The sequence below is a fragment of the Pundamilia nyererei genome, unplaced genomic scaffold (genome assembly GCF_000239375.1).
Source record: "Pundamilia nyererei isolate P.nyererei 1_Seehausen unplaced genomic scaffold, PunNye1.0 scaffold00051, whole genome shotgun sequence".
NCBI lineage: Eukaryota > Metazoa > Chordata > Actinopteri > Cichliformes > Cichlidae > Pundamilia > Pundamilia nyererei.
In genome coordinates this window covers 1490074-1507747 of record NW_005187452.1, presented here as the reverse complement: position 1 = coordinate 1507747, position 17674 = coordinate 1490074, and the positions used below count along the sequence as shown (strand labels likewise).

The 17674-nt window shown below is 39.3% G+C and overlaps 1 protein-coding gene across 3 annotated transcripts in view; it reads left to right on the top strand.

The window, feature by feature from the left end:
• Positions 1-17674, top strand: part of esrrga (estrogen-related receptor gamma a) — a 68133-nt gene that overhangs the window by 23046 nt on the left and 27413 nt on the right. For 2 of the 3 annotated variants that reach the window (XM_005733311.1, XM_005733310.1), the window contains exons 4-5: positions 5229-5345; positions 17070-17180. In XM_005733311.1, coding sequence (XP_005733368.1) covers positions 5229-5345; positions 17070-17180 — 228 coding nt within the window. Of the gene's footprint in view, positions 1-5228; positions 5358-17069; positions 17181-17674 lie in introns of all 3 variants that reach the window. The other variant, XM_013910894.1, reaches the window with a different exon arrangement.

Sequence of the window (17674 nt, the reverse complement as noted above, 5' to 3'; positions counted from 1 at the left end):
ACTCAGACATGCACACACACCTGAACTAAATTCAGGACATATGATGAAAGCCTCAGGCCAGATGTAAACCCAGATTTTTTATAAGGTACGTCTCCCTCCTCCTCTGCTAAGTGAGCCACCAGGACACCCACATAGCCTATTTCCTCTTTCCCCTTCACCCATTCTCCCCATCACACACATTCACATTTATACATCTATCTAGGTACATAAACCAACCCCCAAAATCTACACCCACTTTTTAACCTCAACCTTGACCTTTTCTTCACGAATAATTTTGGAGCAGTGTTTGCATTCCCAGATCTAGCTGCTCATACATCACAGGAAGCGGTTTAGCCATAAGCTTGTTGTCTGTGCGATAACGTAGCATCAGAGTCGGGTCACGAGTCATGTCTAAAGATCAAGAGTTCAGGGGTTGAAGAGAGAAAGGATAGAGAATAATCCACATGATGAGAGGAGTGCCAGGAATGAAGCACAGTATACTGTACAGGAAGATTAACAACTTGATTGATGATCTTTGTGTTGTGTTTTGTTTTGTTTTTTAATTTCACAGTAGAAATTTGATGATGGATGGATGGATGGATGGATGGATGGATGGATAGATAGATAAATAGATAGATAGATAGAAAGAAGGCGGTAAACTTTTGAAAACCTTTGTGTTAGTGTTATAATCCTTCATGATTTGCTCAAGTTTTTTAAAAATAACTAACAGGCCCCATCTGTCAGCAGGACAGCCCACTTGTCAGTCAGTGTGCTACTGCAATAAGCACACTACTAGTCAGCCAGCCATCATCGATCCATTGAGTCAGTCAGTCAGTCAGTCATATCAGACAGGATTCATCTATCTGCCTTTCCATCCATCCACCTATCTGTCGGTGCTTTCTTTTGCCTCTGATAAGCAGCTTTCCCAGTAAAGCCCCAGAGACAGAGAGAGACAGGAAGATGTGAGGGGGTGGAAGTCCTACATTCACAAGATGGTCACCACTACCTGGAAATGACCTGTATGTGTTTATTATAGGATGAGATCAGGACACGGTGCAGCCCTGACAAATAGATTAGAGTACACGCATGTGACGACAAAGGCAGAGACATGCATACACACACCTAAACTCACAGAAGCTCAGTCAAACAAAGACATCAACACGCATATAGCCATGGAATATTTATGTGGATAGGTTTAACCCTTAATTCATCTGTCACTGCGGTGGTGTCAAATAGTTGATGAACTCTATGTCTCAATTCATTTATTGGTTTGTTAAAGGTTAGAATAGAACGCAGCTACAGATTAAGTACAATATCCCAGATAACATATAGATAATGATGCTGTTTTGACTGGAAAACCTCATTTTAGTGTGACATTAAATAGCTTGAAAGCAGTGATATGTCCCTTTCTCTTCTAATTTCACTGTTTTTTTGTTTTTTATATATTTGTAATACACCATTTTCAAACCTTAAAGGTTGAATAACTAACTACTTTAATTATCATTTTACTTTTTAAAATTGTAATGGTAATGTAATATTTTACCTTATTATTGTGCTATAGCGCTACTTTCTTGGATCCAGTGGACCAGTTGGGTTATGATATTATCTTTGGCTACCACACACAGCAACTTATCCTCAGATACTGTGGATGTTCTGCTTCTGCGTGTGGGCTTCTGTTCATCCAAATGCAAGTTTATGTGCACGTCTGTGCACATATTCCTATGCATGGTTGTGTGTTAGTGTGTGCGTCCTGGCAGGAAAGCAGGGCCAGCCTCAGATGGGCAGCAGCAGACATATTGGTATGTTTCAACCCATTAGCCAATAAAACCGCAGGTAATCACCAAAAAAACACCTCCAGCTGGACAGGGAGGAGAGCATGGGGTGGGAGAGGAAAGGAGAAGAGCGGAGAGAAGAGGTACAGATAAACAATAAGTTGAGACAAGGAATGAGAGAAAAGGAGGAAAGGGGAGGGTGGACTGGGCACATGGATGTAGGAAGGAATTAGGGGTATGTGCGCGCTGGCACGTTTGTGCATGTGTGTGTCGCAGCGTGGAGGAAGTGGCTCTGGCAGCTGCTGTTTCTGTGGCGTCAGTCCAGCGACACCTGACAACCTGCATCTATCACTCCCTTATTGAGAGAGGGGGATAAAGGGGAGTGAAGAGGAGGGCAAAGTATGGAAAAGGGAGGTATAGGGCAATGAAATGGAAAGAGAGAGCCAACAAGAGTGGAAAAAGAAAGGCGGTGGAGAGCACGAAAGAGCAAGATGAAGAAGGGGATAGTGATGTTCACACAAAGAGCAGTCAAAATGTGCAGTAAAAATGTCAGGTGGGAGACTAAAGAGAAATCGTTAGGGTAGTATTAAGTAATACCCATATTGACTTAAAGATGTTTATTCAGTAGTAGACACATTTCTCAATAGTTCAGGAGGCATAAATACATATTTGTGTTTTCTTTTTTTAAATGAATATTGCAAAATCCATACTTTGTGCAGGAGTTGCATTGTGGTGAATTCAAATTTGACTGAGAACCCTTATCCATTTTTCAACTCTGCTCTGCCTTCTACCCATATTTTCTGTTCCTTATTGTTTAAAAAGCCAAAGTGCCAAGGCAAAAGGTATATGAGAAAGGGAGGTTATAGGTATCAGGCTAGGAGAGGCAAAAGAAATACAGCATAGGGGATGGCAAGCCAAAACACACGGTAACATTCACATTACATGATCGGTACAATAGTGATCAATTGTCATGCAGCAGGGTGGACATACCAACATCTCAAAAGAGATTGCAGGGGATTTAAGGCCCTCGTATATACCCCGTCATTCACATAAACACACACATACAAACTTGCCTTTTTTACACAGGAGCCTCCAAGACCCTCTCTGATCTAAGCTTACTCCTGTGCACTGTAAGACACATAAAGAGAGAAATAAAGGCATACCTGCACAGAGAGGAGTGAGATTCTGTTATAAACCTTTCAAATGTAATTCCTGCCCTATACACATACTCTGATGCATATATGTGTCTGAACATGCAAAGGGATTCAGCATACAGTGCATGTTTATTTATCACATGAGATGTAACAGACACATTTGAATGTGTATGAATTAGACTGATGTAAACTACATTTTGCATAAATATGTGTATTACTAAAGTCCACAGATTTTTTTTCTAGGTGTTGTTGCAGTCAGGTACTGTAATCTGAAGTCTCACAGATGTTTCTGTCTTGGCTGTCACTTTAATCAATAAATTATATGGGTTTTTGTTATTGCCTGTTAACACTTACCTTCACAGTAGCAATCAGCATGTGTAGCTGTTAACATTTTTCATCACAGTGAGGGTTTTAAATATTTATTCTTAATGCTGCCAGCTGTATAAGTGGCTCTTTGCTGCAGTTAACAATTTAGCAGCCCTTGCTAGTTTTCTTGAAATGGCAAGGCCCATTAATGCATTCAGATTCTGTTTCATTAGCACATTTAGCCTTAGTGTCCTTCTTAATTGCTGAATTATTCTACTCCTCATGTATCATCAGCATGTAAAGCTCGTGTATTAGCTAACTAGTCCCACATATAGTGTCCATTAGACTGTAAGGGTTCCCTCAGCATTTAGCATGTTTAGCCTTTACTTTAACTAACAAGGCCAATTAATGGGTGTCTTGTTACCCATTAAGAAGTGTTTGTGCATTTAGCGTTTTCCCAAGCTAACTAGCCCCTTAATCAGGCCAGTAATGAGAAAACATCCTCTCCACAGCAGCAGTCAATAGTAATCACTGTTTACTCTGTTTCAGTGGGAGATGTATTGGCTTGCTGGAATACTGTAGTTATCAGGTGGGCATTGGTGAAAGAGAAAGGGATATTTTTCTTTTCACATCCGAATGCAGGTCTTAATACTGATAAATAAACCTGAACATTGAAACAGGTTGGGCAATCTGTAACAATTCAAGCTGTTCCAACAAATCCATAACTATGTTTTGTTCTGAACTGGGAGTAAGTAAATAATTAAGTGGAGGAAATGAGCAGAAATGGAGCTGCAAATAAGAAGACTAACAAGTGGGAAGGAAAAAAATGAGAGGAAAATGGCCACAGGAGCCAAAAAAGATGTTAAAATGCCTCGTGTAGATGTACAGTATATTTTAGTAAAATTAAAAAGATATAAAAGGTATCAGGAAATAAAAGATAGGACAATATACTACTATAATACAGTACGTATGAGAAAGAGTAAAGTACCCACAGAAGTGCTATTAGACTCACTCAGAGTGATGTTTTGGTTGGCCTCGGTTGTGAAGTTAATAGACTTCGGTTAATAATCTTGCTTTCAACACTGCATCCAAGTGTCACCGCCTGTCCTGCTGCTAAGTCACGCAATCTTAGTTGACTTTATGGTCTCATGTAACGTAGACATATCACCTCTGTTAGTGCATACACAGATACACTTCTGTGTTTTTTAAACAGCAATACAGGTGGTGTTCCTGGCAACCAATTTTGTAGTAAAATAAAACAAACATTTTGAATAATTAATTGAAAAAACATTTTAAAAATGGGCAAAATTTAGGGCAGTTTAATAAACACTGGGAAACATTTGTCTCCTCGCCCATCTAAAAGCCACTCTAAACCTTATTTTTCAGTAATGAAATCACTTGGTGCTCTCTATAACACTGCACACATATGACATTAGATTAGTTTGTGGCTAACACCTGTAATGCTAGCGTGAAAGCCTTCCTTCAAGTCTGTGCAGAACATGGTGATATATTCTTCCTGTCAAGTGCTTATATGCCACTTTAATCTGACACAGCCTACATATATCAGTATACTTTCAGGTCAAAATACTGCAGGTCTGTCAAAGGTCAAGACAGAGGTAGCTCAATCCATCCATCCATCTATTTTCTTAACTGGTTATCCAGCAAGGGTCAAAGGGATGCTGGAGAATATCCCAGGTGCTACAGGGCAAGATGCAGGGTACAACCAGGATAGTTTGCCAGTCATAGGGCTAGAATAGAGAGGCAGACAACCACCTACATTCCCATCCAAACCTATGGATAAATGAAAATCGACATGAAGAGAATATGCAAAGTCCACACAACCCTTCATGAATGCCAAAACTGGGAGCATTTTTGCTCTGAGGTTCTGTCCATAGTCATCATTTTATGGTTTGTTGTATTGCATACATGTGTCTGTGTGCTCTGTGCTTGTGCTGATGTGTCTATCTGAAATGAAACCTTTTTGTCTATCTTTCTCCAACATGTCTACGTGCCGCAGGCAACATTGAGTACAGCTGTCCAGCCACCAATGAGTGCGAGATCACCAAGAGGAGACGCAAGTCGTGCCAGGCCTGCCGCTTCATGAAGTGTCTGACTGTTGGCATGCTGAGGGAGGGTAAGGGAAAAGGTCTCTTCTTTATATTTTTCGGCTAAATGTGCTACATGTAGCATTTTAACGTCAATTAGGTATTCTGCATCTTAAGCAAATTTTCACATAACGTTGTATTAGCTTACTCATTTGTATGAACGTATTGAACAACGCTACATGCAACTTCTACATGATAATTTGTGTGTGTGTGTGTGTGTGTGTGTGTGTGTGTGTGTGTGTGTGTGTGTGTGTGTGTGTTGTGTTTAGTTTTAACATCTAAAGTTACACTCAGAAATTTATAAGGGCATGTACACACGCAGACCCATTAACAACACTGTATACATGGCTTTTAATTTTGGTTTGCTCAAATAAAGATACAAATTTCAGGTTAACTGCGACGCTCAGCAGTTGTTCAGTGGTGTTGAAAGGTAAAAAAAACACAAGCGGTATTATCTGCCCCCACACCACTTTGATTAAATACACTCACTCTCTCATTTTCACACTCCCATGTTGCCTTTTGCCTCTTTCTCTCCCTCTTGTCTGCCCACCTCTGACCTTTTTACTCCCACTGCACTTCCAACGATGAAAGGAGAGAGAGGAGTGGCGAGTGTTAAAGAGAAAGACTGGGAGAGAGAAAGAGGGATAGAGGAAGGGGGAAGGTGCAAGAAACCGAGGGGAGGAGATGGGGAGGAGTGGGGAGAGAGATTGATTTATAGGAGCAGAGGAGAGGGACCAAGGGAGGATGAGAGGCAGGGGGAGGATGGTTGAATGAAGCAGAAAGCGTGTGAGAGAGAAAGAGTAGAAGAGAGGAGGGTCAAGGTTGTAATTGATGGGAGACCTGGCCTACGCCCCCTTCCCTACAGTGGTCAGGGAGCATGCCTGTGCCGACGCCTGCCAGCCCTTCCTCCATCCATTTCTGTCTTCATCTAGCCCGCTCATTATTACTGTACTCTTTCTGATGCTTTTTTAAATGTCTTATAGCCATTGTCCTTCATGTTTTTGTGCATCCTGTCGGGACCATACCCGCTGCTTTTTATCAGTTCAGACATCATAATGTGAAACCGTTACAGTCTGAGGTAAACTGTTATAGAAAGAAAACAAAAACATGACAGCACATTGAGCTTTCTATACACATTTTGTTGAATTTATTTACATCTTGACGTACTGGAGATTTTAAAAAGTATAAAAATATAGCTGTACACATAATGAAATCTTGAAAGACAAGAACCTTGTCATTATTGTATAAACACCCCAAAGGAAATATGAAATTCAGGAAACTTTTCACTGTGAGCTTCAGAATAATCCAGAAGTTTCTTTTTAGTGTAGAAGCGCTCGACTCTGCCGCTCTCTTTCTTCCACTCACACACACTCACAGAAGGAGACACACAAACACACACACTCCCAACAAGCTGCTGTCGTAGCGTTTGTTCTCCCAGTTGATCTGACGTAGGCAGAACCTATGTCTCATCTCCTGTTTTGTCTCGAGTATGTGTATGTGGCCACAAACACGCACACACACGTGTAATAGCATGTATTATTGGCAGTTTCACCAGTCTCGCAGTTTACACAGCTGAGGCTGCATCCTCCTGCTTTACAAAGAAACCACATTTCCCTCGTCTAAAAAAAGTCACACAAGGCAATTTATTTATATTAACATTTTGCTATTAATACAACAGTTTTAAGTAATTTTTTTTCATCTATAGTTTGTGTGAAAGTTGGAATCTAGGGAAAACAAAACCAGATGCACTGACGTGCTCTTAAGTCTCATAGATAACCACTTATGTTATTGTAAAGGAATGTGCTATATGTAGCCGAGGGATATTGTATCGGTGTTTTTCTGTCCCAAGCAGGGAAACAAATAGCTGCCTTTTGTTGCCTCTGCCGTACTCTACACACATATATCATGCACACACACATCGGCCCACATATCTATACATCAACATGACAGACCACAGCCACCCCATTTGTTGTGCAAAGTGTGAATTTAATACAGGGGTTTCTCGCTCTACATATGAATAAAGGTCATTTGGAAAATTGATACATCCATTTCCCCCTATTTCCATGTTTTAATTCCTTTTGAACCCTTGGGAAATTTGAAATGATCAACAGCTATATAAAAGAACTGAACATTTTCCTTCACCTTAGTTTTACTCTGCTGGAGGTGTTCTGTTAAAATATACAAATTATTGTCCTTTTTAAAGAACTAGTAAATCTTGCTGATTTTCTCAAATTTTCCACTTTCCATTTTTTCCCCCTTGAATTTGGTCAAGATATTAAACGCATCATGACCCATACTTTGTCTGGAAAAATTTACTGAAAGGACTTTAAAGACTTAAAATATTAACCATGCAATATCAGGAAAAAAGTTGTGATTTCCTATTGCTAAACTATAAAAGAAAAGTTTTTTACTTTGTGAAACCTTGTGAATATTTCAACCTTTATGTTATTTCTTGTTTTCCTTCCAAAAATGTGAGTTCATTAAAGAGTTTTCTGCATAATGCACATATTTAGGTCTAGTAAGTCTTCTCAGCATTTCAGAGCATCAAAATTAATTAACATAATTAATCTACCCAGGTAAGCATCTTAATAAATCGGACAATGGATCTATTTCATATACAAAAAACACTAATTTAGGAGCATTGCCTACCATGTATCATACTGCCCTTCTGGCTGTAAGCAGTGTTACTGCAAGATTGCATAGATATAAATGGTAAGTGGCTAGATCAGTTAGTATCAGGGCTAACTATAGTTGTCAGGGGCTAGCTCACGGTAGAAAGGTGAAGATAAAGTGGTAAGGGTGGAGTGGGCAGGAAAACATGGAGTAGCGTGTGTCTTTCTGTGTGTGTGTGGATACTGTAGTTTACCCCTAAGGGCAAGATCAGCCTCAAATTAGCTTTGTCGCCCTGGGAGACAGAGAGGGTGAGATGAAGAGCAAGTGAGGCAGCAAGGAAGTGCGTGTGTTTGTCGGAGACTGAGAAAGAAGGAGAGAATAGGGGCCAGAGGGTCAGTAAACCAACTCTGAGTTGAGTTCTTTCTTTACATGTTCTCTTAAACACACACCTGATCATGTGAATACACTCCCACTTGTCCGTGTAAAATATTGGATTTTCTCAGCCACCACTGTGAGGACAAGAGGAGGCGAGGAGTAAGCGAGCAGGGGATAAACTGAAGGAAGGAACAAATACAGGGCACCCACCCACCAATATGTAGCAGCTAATTTCTGGAGCAAGGCAATTAAATGGCCTGGTTACATTATGAGAACTACCCCTCTGGCAATGGCTGTCTGTCCATTTTTAATGAGGTCATAATGATGCGTCAGCTGAAGACCAAAAGGTCATGAGGCGGGACTTAAATCTGCCTAGAGAGAGGGGAGTGGTAGTGAGAGAACAAGGGTGTGATTGCAGGTTAAAAAAAAATGTATAAAAATTAACATATTAAAATGAAAGAAGGTTGAAAGAGATTTTTAACAATCCCAGAAGGTTTTTTTTTATTTAATTAAATCTGCAAAAAAGCAACAGTAATTACAATGTTGCTGTCAGTTCTTACCCTCCGTGCTCAAATGGCAAGGCAAGACCGACTTAATGCATTCAATATCAGCAGTAATGCATAGAATGATCGTGAACAGCAAAACACAGATCAGACATTTGAACATGAAACACTTTGGCAGAGACACACAACCCAGGAGCCAGCAATATTCAGTAGGCGTGCATACTGTACATATGCTCATACTGACAGATTTGCTCTCTTACAACAGCAGCTTTGATGATGCCACGTCTGATGAATCGTGGTTAAACAGACAGAATGTGTTGAATCCAAAACCAAAGCCTCCATTTCTATAATGCCATTAACGGCCAGCTGGATTCAGATGGTGGACTACTAGAGGGACAAGTCCACGGACTGCAAATATAAACCTTGGCATAATGCCCCACACATGCACATATATACACACACATTAACAATCTGTGCCAACTTTGGCCATGCTCCCCACGGCCCCTAAGACCTAATGAGGGAGATCGGGTGGAAGGCCCCAGTCTGTGAGGGTGTGTTTGGTGTGGGTATATGCAGCTGGTGTAGTGTGCATCATAACTCCCCTCACAGCTCAGTGATCTTGACTGCTGCTGTCCAATTTCATCACTCGACACATATGCATTTATACACACTGTGCTGAAAACAATTGGCTGATAAACATATAAAGATCATTTCTTTTAAAAAAAAAAAGACTCGTTCCTTGAAAGATGCAAGTTATTAAAGGTTAAAAAATGATGAAATGACCAGGAGCAGTTTAAGGGTCAGTGAATAAACAGGATCGTAGAAGAAGCTGAAAAAAACAATATAAAGGATGCAGAGTGGGTGATGGAGAGAGGGAATGAGACAAGAAGAGAGGGGAAACAAAGGAGGAGAGCGCCAGACAACTGGTGGCGTCTGGTGTTCCCCTTGGGAAACTTGTAGCTAAATCTGGCCCTGTAGCGTCTGTCCTGCATGAGTGTGTGCGAGTCCGTGTGTGTGCAAATGGCATCTAGTTGCATCCCAGCTAGAAAGGAGCGATAATGGAGATGGTGTGACGAGAGATCTGCCTAAGTGGTCCACTTTCTCTCACGTACACTTTCTTTTTGAGGAGAGGGGAAGAGAGGAGACCTTTGACCTTTGTCAAACCCTTCATTGGCATCATTTTTTGCCAGCAAACATAACTAAAGCAAAACTTTAACATATGTACGATTTTAGCCCAACCCACTACCCAAAACCCTCAAGAAGAAATACACAAAAATAAATAAATGAATAAATACATACCTACATTCAGTGGAATAATAAAAATGCAAAAGTCAGATAATATGCCATTACATTGCAAAGGACACCAGTTACATTGGACATTAATGACTCCCCAAACAGAAACAAAATCTTCAGTGTCAGATAACATTTTATGATACACAAATTTTATTTTTTTTATTTTTATTTTTTTTATTTTTACAGATCCTATCACTTTGATCTGATCTTCACATCAGCTCATGCTTGATGCTCATGCATGCCTGACCTATTAGAAGGTTAATCAGATACATCTTGGCTATGTCACAAAGTACTTTGGATTAAAAAAAAGAAAGAAAAAAAGACTGTCTTTTAAAATGATCCTTGAACCAGCAGTAGATGCTTCTTCATATAGTGCCAGTTTCTGTCCAAAAATGCTGATGTCCTTTTGGCCAGTTATAAAAAGTGTCACATCATCAGCATATAGCTGACAAGCTCACTGTGATTATTACTTCATTCGCAAAGGTCAACTCTGGACATCCCTGCCTGATGCCTCTTTGAATAGGGACAGGTCGGCTAAGTCCTTCCCCCACTTTTACAATAACAGTGGTGCCTGAATACAACAACCTGATCCAAATAGTTTTGCCAGAACTAAAGACCTCTAATATTCTAAATAAATAATAATGATCAACTCTGTGAAATGCCTTTTCCTGATCCTGGAGTTTAAACAAATCAAAAATGTCTTAATTTTCTGGATTTCTCAAATCCAAAAAATCCACATCAAATTATTCATAATAATCCATTTAGGAAATGATGTTTAATTGACATGATTGACGTGTAATCTTTAAGTGTGTTACATAAACACATTTAACATAAATTTTACAGTCTGTACATCAGAGTTAATCTCATCTGCAGTTCTTTAGCTAGTCGAGACCTCTTTTTTTGGGTAGCAATGTCAGAGCTGCCCTTGACTGCAGCTCGGTCTAAACAGTCTATCAGAACTTCTTATAGCTCCTTTTTCCAGCATAGTCTAGAATTTCTTCTGAAATTTGTCAGGAAGCCCATCAACCTGAGATGAACCTCAAGTTCATCAAAAGAAATGGTGGTCCCCTGGAAAGCAGCAACCTGCCTAAAGCCTTCCGTCCATTATCCCAAGGCCTGTTACCCAGATCTCCAAGCTTCCGCTGTATTCTTGTTGAGTTATGAGCATAAACATTTGTGAGTAAAAATGTCTTATCCGTTGAATGTACTTTCGTTACTTTCACCACTTGGGTCCTACCCTACTCCGCTTCACACATTGAAGCATTTATTAAAATGAAGAAAATAAAACTGCTACAGCCCACACTAAGATTAGTGCCATAACTAAGAAAACACTGCCCCCTCAAACCAATTCCTCCTTCAGCTTCATTATCTAATACTCTGTGTTTCCTCTAAAGGATCATATCATTGTTTTTATTTCCACTTAGCTCGGCTGTTACTGCTCGCCTTTCTCTATCCTTGCTCCCATTGATGTTTAATGTTCCCATTCTTAAAACATTCATAACAAGCAGAAAGAAGAAAAAGAGGATAGTGAAATGCTTCCAAGAGAACACCACTTTCTGTGCTCAGGACTTTTTGCTGTACTTTTCTTCAATTTTTCCTCCTCAATTTAGTCACTATCTTTTTCAGATTTAACCTTTTTTTTTGGTTTGTTCAGCTGTTCACAACAAACCACTCTCCTTATCTTTGGAAGAGATTTAATAAATCAATCAACATCTGGAAAAAGTCTAGCTTTGACAGACTGTCTGCCAAAGATTTCATTGAAAAAGCAGTTGATATCCTGTAACAAATGTGTGACTGCTCATCCATCAGATACAATGTTGGAAACATGTTGTCTTCCTCATTTTCAACATTCAAAAAGGATGCAGTTATACCTCGATTCTGAGGCACACCTGTCATTGCTAATCTCTGGCTATCACCTTGATTTTCTTCCACTGCTCCTCTCTTGCATTTCATCTCATATGTCTGTTTTCAGTGTGTGGGGGTCCTTTGTGCAGACACGAATAGCATTTGTGTCCAATGTCATACTATACATAACATTTCATACTGGCAAAGCTTTCATAAACCGGCATTTTAATAATTGACTTTGAAAGATACCTCCTGAGTCTGGAAAAGAGGCATTCAGGTAGATGTCTCAGAAGAGACTGAATGCGCTGTAGTCTGACGTCTTTGCAGTGGAAACAAACTGTTCTAAAGCCACCAGCGAACTTTCCAAAGTGGGTCAGCTCTTTTTCCAGCAGTTCATTAGGGATGACACCAGAGACGGTAATTTGTGTTGAAGGCAAAAATAACGGTGGAACAAATCACTGAAGATAAATTTTTCCTACGTTCAAGGACGGCATGTAAAGAAAATTTGTAAAAAAGACACATTCCAAATGTCCCAAAATCACTCAGCAGCTTGTTTATTTTATTATCCAACAGTCAAAGATATTTATTTATGTAAGAGGAATATTAGTGACAGAAGATGAGAACACAGCCTTAAAAAGCAAAAATAAAGCCACGTTTTAAGGATCTCACTCGAGCTCACGCACGCTCACAGATTCACACACCAGTGACAGCCACCTGCCCACTGCCTTGGGCAATGCTCTTCTGATCTGTTCTGGTCGAAACAAACATCACCGCACACACTTTTCTCCCAATTTTCATCACGTCCATTTCGCTTCTTTATTTTTATTTCTTACATTTTTTTGTTTTTTTTTATTTGAGCAGCATAACCTGATTTTCTGATTTTCTGATGTTGAAGCATTGGAACATCAGTTACATTACTTTGTAACTTTGTAACTTTGTAACCCAATTGTATTGAACACATTTCAGATTTTCCCTATAGGTTTATAGTGATAGTAAAAAAATTTGATTATCTTCTTTTTTTTTCACATTTCCTTTAGACTTTTTAGTCTGTAGGACACTACTAGCCCTGATTATAAACATTACTTGACTGTAGGGCTTAGGCTTTAACCAGTTCTTAATACTTGATCATATGTATCACACTATAAAACACACACTAGATCTATACAGGTCTGTTGTCTTTCCCAGTCAATTCACTGAGACGTTCTTAATCCTACGTAGGGACAATCTTGGATGTCATTTCATCAACACTGCAGTTTAAAACACACAATAGGTCAGAGACAGGGAGAAGGTGTTCAGCTTTTTTACAGCTTTAAAATTACTACCACTTCTATCATTCTATACTGTCCTCGTCCAGTTTCCTTGTGTCTTGACTTTTTCAGCGTTCCTCTATTTTATTTTTTTTTGTGATGCCTCTTTCTCTTTCTCAACCAAAATCCAGATATTTTATTTGTCTACCTACTCCTCTCTTCACTTTGTTCCATACCTCTCACTTCTTTTCCTTCTTTCATTCTCTTATCATGACATTGATCATCTGAAATCAATCCACATTGTGTTTTTCTGTCCACCCTCTTTTGTTTTTTCCTCTGTCTTTCTCTTGCATGCACACTTAGATGTCAAAGGCATTTGGCTCGTAATCCTTCAACTGTTCAAGAACACGCACACATTCGCTGACACAGAGTGACGCCAGTGCAGTGTAAAAATCTATGCTGATGTGATCAGTGCAGATCGTGCTATTGACAGACAGCAATATTCCCACGATAGGAATGATTCACCTTCATCACTGTCACAGAGTCAGTCAGTTGGGTGTGTATATGAATGTGCACAGACTATGACAAAAGTGGTATAATCAAGGCATGTAGCTTAACCTACTGTATTTTGAAAAGGTAAATATGCAGTATTAATTGCGCAGTTTCATGTGCATCTGACATTCATAACAAAAATGTTTTGTGATGCAAAACAAATTGTGGTATTTGTTAGATACTTGTTTGTGTGTTTGAGTGAAAAGTTGTCTAGCTGGGACTTACTCTCTCCTTCTCCTATAATTTCATAGCCTGTAAACTACTTTCTTCCCTCTGTTCCCCCTTTGCTACACTATTTTGTAATAATCGCTTAATGTGTTTTAGCATTTATTTATTCAAACTCAATTTTTCCCAATTCCCATTTTACTGTTCTTCCATGCCCTTGCCCTTTTTTTTTCTATATGCATTAATTCTTTTTCTGATCGCTAAATTTACGTTCCCGTTGCCTTTTTCCCTCTTCCCTCTCTACTCGTTTCTTCTTTCCGCTCTCCACATTCCTTTCCTCCTCTCCCCTCTTGCTCATTCTTTATGATTTGAAGGCTCATTTGTTAAAAGGAGGTAGCCCACTCTCACTCTTCCCCTAGCTTCCTCTTGTCTCTTTTTTGTGGGCTTTGGAAATATAATTTTCAATTTTTAATTTGATTCATTTAGATTTGATCATTAATCAGTGCTGAGAGAGAGTTAATTTGGTGGAAAATAGATGAGGTAGTTAGAGAGGGCTCTTTATGAAGTGAGCTTAGCCCAGCACTGGGTCTTTTAGGTATATGGGAAAGAGAAAGAGTAAAATTAAGAGTCTGCATGTAAGAGTTTATATTATGTACAAGAGAAAAAAGCCTCAGTGTAACTGAAAGTAGTTTGAAAGTGTGACAAGACTAGCAGTTTCTCCCAGCCTCTGTTACATTCAACTTTTCTGGTTTACAGCACACATCAGACAAATTGCAAACAAATTACATAAGAAATTAGTATCTGAACTTACAACCTAATGTTGGTTTATATAAAAATACAACATACTGTGATGTAAATACATTCGCAAAGCAAACATACCACATGTGAGTATCTGCCCTTCTCAGCTGATGAATTACATTTTTATGTAAAAAACAAAAGAACAAGACAAAAACAACAATACTAAATACAGAAAAAGTACTTAATCTTAGAATCTAACTGCACCGTGTAATAGCACTATCTGGGCAGAAATTAATAAAGCTTATTGCTTTTTGTTACTGTCCTTGACAGGGAAGGACACGATTGACCTGGAAACTGCCTTAGTTAGTTTAACTGCTCCCATGAGTAACATAACATTCAGTTTTCTTCTGCTTTAATATTATGCTGCTTTCTTACAGTATATTACTAGCATGGCTAGTTATACCATAGTTATGTATTTTGTGGTGGTTTGCACAGTGTCTTTGTGCACTGCGGAACAAGCAGAAGTTACAGGTGTTTCATAAATACACACAGAGACACATGAAACATTTTCCCCAAATCTTTTTTTTTTTGACAGAACCACAAGTTTTGTGTTAGTCTGTTTCAATATGTCACTATATTATGAATCTGTAATCTCGAAGCTTTAAATCACTGACATGCTTCTTTTAAGCTATGTCCCATTTGTTTCATTTAGTCAATAATTTTCTCTCATCCTAACACTTACCTTTTTCCTGCCCTCTGTTTCTATCAGCCCCCATTTATTTTTTCATTTTTTGGCCAACCACTGATGCAGGTAGCAGCTGAAAAAGCTGCTTGTCTGGACTTACCTAAACACAACATAGATGTGTGGGTTAGCGAGGTGTAGACATTGTATAAGTGTGTATGTGCTAGAAAAAGCAAAGAGTGGGTGTGTGAGTGGTTTGTACCCCCTGGTGTTAAGAGTCTCTTGACCGTTTGCTGACACTGGCCCCCCCACTGTACCTGGACTGTCAGCCCTTCTGTCTACCTGTCCCTGTCTCAGGCATTTTCACACATACAGACAGATGCATGTAATGTTCAGTTCACTGGTTTGACTACTGCCTGAGCTCATTACGAATTTTTAAATGAATATATTTCCATGTGCACTCATGCCAACATGACATATTTGGAATAAAGGTAGTTTTCAAAACGTTCAAATAAACAAACTCATATAAAACAGGAGAACATATCGACTTACAAATGCACAAAGATGCTCCCTGACATTTTTCTCCTGCTGCCAATAGAAGTCTTTCTGTTAAATCTCTTGAGGTTTGTTGTCATGAATGTGGTCAGCACATTTTTTAGAGGATTTAAACGTCTCTATGTGAGCAAATCTCTCTCTTGCTTTCACACGCCTATTGCTTTCCTTTCCATCGTCCATCCTTTTTCTCTCCAACTTCTTGGATGGATGGATAGATGCACAAAACTGAAAGACTGCCAGAAAAATGTGTTTAACGTTATTTACCTAATTTACATGCTTTCACTATAGAGTTCAGTCTCTTTTCTAATACTTTGCAGTTTCCCCTGCTCTCTGTTCACCCTCAACATAATATGGTTTGGTATATCACAGCATCCAGTATATTTTATGGTGCTAGTGTGCGCTAATGTTTAAAATAAGCCAAAGCCTTTAAAATTGTGAGTTTAATTCATTGTATAAAAGTCTGATTACTAATTTAATATCTAAAAGATGAGATACACATGGTGGGCCTCATTCTGCAGCCATTCTAGTAATTAATTTTGTATCTCCTCCTAAAGTTACTAATTTTATTGCTTAATAGCAGAAGCCTAGACTCATCTAAAGATTTGGCATCCTCTTAAACCCTCTTATCCTTTCCTTTCCTTTCTTCTCCTCTCCTTTCCTCTTCTCTCCTCCTCCAGGGTACATGACACCTCTGTCTTTCTTATCCATCTTTAAGTGGTAACCACGGTAACATCCAATCCCCTGAGAGATAGGTCTAATTAAATTAGGACTCCTTTGTGTCAATTAATTAACGAGACAGAGAGGGAGACAGCAATAGAGAGACCAAGATTGGGCAAGAGACAGTAAAAGAGTCGGAAAGCCAGAGAGTCAAAGTGAGCAAGAGGGGCCTTCTACTCAAATGGCTTCTATAAATTAGTCTTGTTGTAGAAGAAAAGGAGAAAAAGTGAGTTTAGCAAGCCTAAGAATAACAAAAGAGTGAATACTTAACACGTACATACATACAGACCCAGCCTTGTAAATCAAAGATCCATCTCCCTCCTCCTTTTACTATCTGCTTGCATAGAAGGCGATGCGAGTCTCATTTTTCTTGCCATCATTAACTACTCAAAGAGATTAAAATCTGTCTTTATTTTTTGTGTAATGTACACTATATTGATACATACTTCTCTCTGTCATTTCTCACAGGTGTTCGTCTGGACAGGGTTCGCGGTGGAAGACAGAAGTACAAACGTCGGATAGATGCAGACAACAGCCCGTACCTGAATCCACAGCTGGCTCTGCCCCCCAAGAAGCCATGTAAGAAAACACACATGCAAAAAAAACACATGTAAGATGGTGCTTTTCTCTACAAAGTTGACGTGGGATTTTCAAGGACACATGCGTGCTGACTTTAACAACTAGATGTGCAGAGGATCTGATGTCGTGTGTGGAAGAAACTACAAAATGGGGGGGCAACTGACTGCACACAAAATAATTTTCAACAAAATATCGTATTACCTTAGTAGACAGTGCTCAAGCAATAACCAGGAGTCATTGTTTAGAGCCCCTAAGTGAAAGGAATTGCTTTTCCATCAGTTTCTGTCCTAATGGAAACAGTTGGCCAGTAAAAACATTTCAACTCACACACACACATAAACAGAAACACAGTAGTGAGAAGCCCATCTGTTTGGGACCGTGTTTATCTCCCTGTTTCTGCTGCTACCAGTTTGGGATCATAACATTTTATATGTGTAATATTTCACCATAAAGGTATTCATTTAGCACCAGTTGGATTGGCTGCAGTTTTTTAA